Raw genomic sequence first — 5,848 nt, 5'->3', positions numbered from 1 at the left:
GGTGTGGGTAGAGGGAGGACACTCGGGGGTGACATGGTGGATGGGACTGGCCTGGGTGTGGGTAGAGGGAGGACACTCGGGAGTGACATGGTGGATGGGACTGGCCTGGGTGTGGGTGGGTGCCGCACATGTGGACACTGGGGCCTCCCTCAGGAGAGTACCAGGCTGGAGCCCCCGAGTCTCGGAATTTGCTATAGAAGGAGTGGAGAGGCCGATCTCAGCAGAGGCTGGCTTTGCAGTCAGTGTGAGCCTCTGCCCCACAGCTGTGAGGTGGAGCTGATGAGACAGGTCTTCCCCACCTTGCAGGTCCCCTCCCCTGCCTCCTGCCCCTGCCAGAAAGGCTGCCCTGTGCAGTAGTGCCAAGTCTGGGTGGGGTGAGAGGATGGAAGCCCCACCCTCTGCTGCTGCTGGAGGCCCAGGGTGGGGTCTTCGTCTGTCTGAAATTCAGGCCCACGCTGGACAAACACCTTAGAGGGCCCCTTGGTTCAGAGTTGCCTCCCTGTGTATCATCCAGCAGTGACTGAAGAGCTTGGGGCCACGGGGCATTTGCCTGGGGGTCCTGGCTAAGCTGCGTTCCTTTCCCCAGGAGAGGGTGGCAGGGAGTGTGTTGGGGTGGGAGAGGGAGCACTGTGACCCCCATGCGGCCAGCCCTGCCCACTCGCTGTGCAGCCTTCAGCTCATCTGATCACAGGACTTCAAGGGACGAGGACCACAGCTCTGCAATTGTCAGAGAGGCAGGTGATAAGGAGAAGGTTACATTCCTTCAGCACTGCTTGCTCGAATGGGAGCTGGGAACCTAAGATTCTGAAAATAAACAAATTAAAGAAACCAACCAAGATGCCCTGCTGGGCCCAGGAAGGGTCCCACGTCCACCGAGCCCCTGGTGGGGTGAGGGGTTCCCATGTCCACCGAGCCCTTGGTGGGGTGAGGGGTTCCCATGCCCACCGAGCCCCTGGTGGGGTGAGGGGGTCCCATGTCCACCAAGCTCCTAGTGGGGTGAAGGGGTCCCATTCCCACTGAGTTCGTGGTGGGGTGAGGGGAGGGTGGAGGTCTGTCAGCCCGGGGTCCTCAGCCTCCACCTCCCACCAGCCCCACTCCTGGTCAGCCAAAGCCCTGTGTACCCGTGGGCTCTTCTCCCACCAAAGTCAAGGCTTGGTTGGCCTTGGGTAGAGCCTGAGGGTTCAGCCATCAGCTCTGGCCGGACGCCTGGTCACTGGCCACCCAGGGATATGGAGAACAGCGAGTGAGTGGTTAAAACCCCACACCCGGGCTTCTCCATCCCAGAGTGAGTGGCCGTGCTCCAGCTGAGACAAGCACGTGGGTGGCAGGAATTGTGCCTTGTCAAAGGTTACTGGAAAGGAGTTTGAAGTCCCCTCAGGGTTCCAGGGCTGGACAGGGATGAAAGAGCCCTAATATGTGGTTATGAGCATCCAGAAGATGTTCGTAACTGAATGATTCAGGGCCTCTGGAGGCTGAGGTCGGTGAGTACAAAGTGAAAGGGATTGGCAAAGCAGCCTTGGCCTGGGGCCAGGGAGGACTCCAAGAAGGGCTGGCCAGGCGTGGAGGTCATCGGCCAGGGTGGTGGCATCTTATGGTCTCAGGAGCCTGAGTCTTAGGAGCACGAGGGTGGAAAGGCCCAGACAGTGGAGAGAGGCAGCTCCCATCCCAGTCTTGGATCGCCCAGTGATCTACTCTGGGTGGTCAGTCACCTGCTCGGCCTCACCCTTGCTTTGGAAGGTAGGGGTTGAATGCTTGCCTCAAGGGGCGGTCCTGACAGTGCCTGGCATGTGGCAGGTGCTGGTACATGGAAGTGTCTCCACTAAGCGGCTGGCCTCAGAGCCCAGGAACCTGCTCAAGGAGGTCCCCCAGGAAAGATTCCAGGCTGCAGGTGGGGATGCAATAAACAAAGCTGAAGGCCTTCGGAAAACACAAAGCAAAAAACAAAAACAAAAACAGAAACCAACGAATGGCCCATTGGCTTCTAATGTGTTGTTGGAGGCAGGGTTAGGTGGCGTCACTGTATCCACGGGCTCAGGTGAAGGGGCCTGGGCCAGACGGGGGCCACACTAGTGGGTTTGAAGCACATCCCTGGACAATAGTCTCTGATGATCCTTTCCTTGGCACCAGGGTCCGACCTCTGCCTCCTCCGCCCCTGGCCCTGGGGTAAGATGACAGTGTTATGTCTTCGGTGAATACAGAAGTTTGGGCCCTGCCCCCAGCACCTATTTGACCTCCCAGGGCCATTGGCCCCTTCTGTAAGATGGGAGTGACGATGGTCCTTCCTCCCGCCCAGGCTGGTGTTAAGTACTCATCACATGGAAGCCAGGATGAGTTTTGTTCCAAGTCAGGGCAAAACGCCCAATGCCCCAAATGTCTAGGGGCTAGAGGAGGGGTGAGGGGTGAAGGGGCTGGAGCCGAGGGCCTGGTTCTTGTGGGGAGAAGGGCCTGGCAGAGCTGAGGCCAGGCTGCACATGGGTTCCAGCATGGGGCTCCGGGCAGCTCATGATCACTAATTTCCATAATAATTATGTTGAGAACAATAATCATGGAAGTTCATTTGCTTTTAATGTGTGTGTATATACGACCCGTCCTTTTGTGGGAGTCACACTCTTGATTGAGGGTGATTAAACAGTGCTCAGTCGTCCTGGGTAGGGGGTGGCTTCTGGCAGGGACAGGGCTGCCCTAGGAAGGCTGTGGCTTGGAGAGGAGGAAGTGTTGACTGATTGGAAACGGGCTATGACAGAGCATGTGTGCACGTGTGTGTGTGTTTGTGCACGTGTGTGCACGGCCACTCAATACTACAACACATATGAGATTCTCAGACAAAGGCTCCTCCTTTCTTTCCAACACCACAGGGCCCTGATGGCTGGTCCAGATGTGGTCAGAAGTGGGAGAGAAAGAGCCTGCTCTGGGCTTTGCCATGCACACAGCAGGAGCTCAGGAATATTCCCGTGTGTTTAGGGAAGGGTCAAAGGCTCTTAAGCCTAGATGCACCAAGGCTGTCAGTCCTGGGAGGTTAGCAAACCGTCAGGAAGAGGAGGAGGTGAGTGTTAGGCCTTGAGGCTTCTTACCACCCTGCTGAAGCCTCAGCTGCCCTGTGCTGGCAGGACTTCCTTTAGGGAAGTAGAATTCTTGCCCAATGTCGCACAGTTTCTAAGTGGAGGAGCTGAGATTTGAACCCATGTCTGTAGACTTCTCACACTATGTCACTCACTTCCTGCAGGGACAGGTCTGGCCACAGCAGGTAGTAGGAGGCAGGTGGCGACTGGAGGATACGATGGCAGATGGCAGGGGTTGGGATTCTGAGCCAAACGCCAGCTGCTGGGAGACTCCTGCGGGGAAGGGAGGCAGGGTGGGTGGAGCAGGGCTGAGGGGTCACAGCCATAGGAAGAGCAAGCCCTTGGCCACTAGGGGTGACCCCCAGGTGAGTCTGAAGCCAAATCCCAAGTTACAGACTTTTATGGGGTAAACTGTGTCCCCCTGAAATTCATACGTAGACGTCTTAACCTGCAGGACCTCAGAATGTGGCCTTATTTGGAATAAGGTGCTTGCAGGTGTAATCAATTAAGATGGGGTTGTATTGGTGTAGGAGGGTCCCCTAAAGCAATTTGACTGGTATACTTACCAAAAGGAGAACGCGGGCCCAGACCCACACACAGGGAGGACACCACAGGAAGGTGAAGGCAGAGAGGGGCTGATGCTTCTTCAAGCCAGCGGAGAGCAAGGGTTGCCGACAAAACCCTGGAGGCTGGGAGAGACGTGGAAGAGATTATCTCACAGTCTCCGAAGGAACCAGCCCTGTTCCCACCTTGATCTTGGATGTCTGGCCTCCGGAGCAGTGAGAGAATAAAGTTTGGCTGCTTTAAGTCACTTGGTTTGTGGTGCTTTGTTACTGCAGCCCCAGGACACAAATACACTGACCTAGAGCAGCTGTGAGAAGGTTTACCTGGAGATGGGCCCACGTGAAGGGTTGTGGGGGAGCCAGGAGATACGCTCCACGTCTGAGCAGGTGCTCTGAGGACAGTGTCAGAGCTCCATGCTGTTCTATTCTTCTTCTCCTGTAAGGCAGCATGTTCCAGGTGGAGGCATGGTCCAGGTGGGGGCATGGTCCAGGTGGGGGCATGGTCCAGGTGGGGTGTATTCCAGGTGGGGGCATGGTCCAGGTGGGGGCATGTTCCAGGTGGGAGCATGGTCCAGGTGGGGTGTATTCCAGATGGGGGCATGTCCAAGCAGGGGGGGCATGATGCAGGAGGAGGCGTGTCCCAGGAGGGGGGGTGTCCTGGGGGCTGTCCCAGGTGGGTGTATGTTTCAGAGGGTGAGTCCCAGGAGGGATATATTGCAGGACAGGGCATGTCCTGGAGGCTGTCCCAAGTGGGGGCATGTCCCAGGAGGGGTATGCTTCAGGTGAGGGCGTGTCCAAGGAGGGGGCATGTTCCAGGGGGTGTGTCCTAGGTTGGGGGAGTGTTCCAGGTGGAGGCACACCTGCAACCTGGATGGCAGAGAGAAAAGCACCATAGGCCAGGGCCCTGGCTGCACCTTGGCAAGGACACAGCAAGAGCAACATGTCACCTTGATGTCATCAGCCACCAGGTTTGGTGTTGTCACTGCAGTGTGACCCAGCTAGAGCTGACCGATGAAATGCCTGAGGCTCCTCTTGCAGGGTTTGGCGTCAGGACACCGGGTTATCCCCTGGGAGTCAGCCGCCCCTTGGTCTTCTGGTTCTCATCACAGGCCCGGCTCAGGGCTCCTGCCTCCCAGGCTCAGGCCCAGCACTGGGCCAAAGAGCACCTTCAGTGAAGATTTACTGGGAGAAGGAGGTGGAGAAGGCAGCTCATACAAGAGACTGAGGCCATTCCTGTCCAAGGTAATTATCTCCCACCTCTGTGACTGACTTTAATAGCCACGTTATTTATTAATGTGTTAATCAATGCTATCTCCTTGGGTAACTGCATGCACCTGTTACCAAGCAGGCCTCTTTAGGGGCCTCCGTGTCTCCTGAGTGGGCAGTTGCTCTGTGCACCGGCCTATTGAAGGCTCCCACACCCTCTTGAGGATCCTCATCAGGAAGGGGCTGGAGACAGAAGAAAAAGAATTTCCGCAGAAGGGCAGAGGGAAGACTGTTGCAATAAAAAAGGTAATGATTGCCACCCATTTGGGGGGCCTCTGTGTGTGCCAGGCCTGGTCCTAAATGCTTATTTTGCTTTATCTTTGTGCCAAGGGGAAACAGCTTGGCAGAGGAACAGAGACCCTGGCACCAGATTGCGTGAGCCACCATGCTGCCTCTTCTGGGCTCTGTGACTTTGTAAAACTCACTTCCTCTCTTTCTTCAGTTTCCTCATCTGGAAGCTGGTGCCAATGATGGCTGCCATCTCACGGGGGTACTGTGAGGATTCCACAAGTTTATGCCTGTGGAGTGCTGGCTTGGTGCGCTACTGTCCCATTTCCAGATAAGCAGAGTGAGGCATGGAGAAGTCCTGTGATTTGCTCAAGTTTCTCTGACTAGGCAGGGTCCCAGACAGCATTGAACCCAGGCCACTTGGTCCTACAGTCATTTATTCAATCATTACATTTTGAGGTTTCAAAAATCCCAGCACTGCCTTTACTGGGGATGAAAAAGCAGCTCTGCCATGTGGACTTTGATTCACCTTCATGGCCACTCTTCTCTGTACTGCCTGTCTCTGCCTTCTCTTTCCTGGGTCTCTCTGTGGGTTTGGCCCACATGTAGGTTCTCCACAAGTCCCCTTAGGAACTGTTCTGTTGTGACTTCTGCTGAACCCACTGCCTGGTCCTCATCTCCCTTAACACCCTTTGGGAGGCTTGAAAAGGAGGACAGTTTTTGTAAACTAAA

The 5,848-nt window shown here is 55.9% G+C and overlaps 1 protein-coding gene across 1 annotated transcript in view; it reads right to left on the bottom strand.

The window, feature by feature from the left end:
- Nucleotides 1–3,196: 3,196 nt before the first annotated feature.
- LOC105532707 (tubulin beta-8 chain-like) overlaps nucleotides 3,197–5,848 on the bottom strand; it is a 21,562-nt gene continuing 18,910 nt past the window's right edge. Inside the window, exons 5-6 of the mRNA XM_011970934.1 lie at nucleotides 4,964–5,071; nucleotides 3,197–3,430 (exon numbers count right to left, since the gene is read on the bottom strand). Of these exons, the coding sequence (XP_011826324.1) occupies nucleotides 3,197–3,430; nucleotides 4,964–5,071 (342 nt within the window). The remainder of the gene's footprint in view (nucleotides 3,431–4,963; nucleotides 5,072–5,848) is intronic.

This window comes from Mandrillus leucophaeus, unplaced genomic scaffold (genome assembly GCF_000951045.1).
Source record: "Mandrillus leucophaeus isolate KB7577 unplaced genomic scaffold, Mleu.le_1.0 Scaffold98, whole genome shotgun sequence".
NCBI lineage: Eukaryota > Metazoa > Chordata > Mammalia > Primates > Cercopithecidae > Mandrillus > Mandrillus leucophaeus.
The sequence above is the reverse complement of the archived record's forward strand: the minus strand, read 5'-3'. Positions and strand labels throughout refer to the sequence as shown.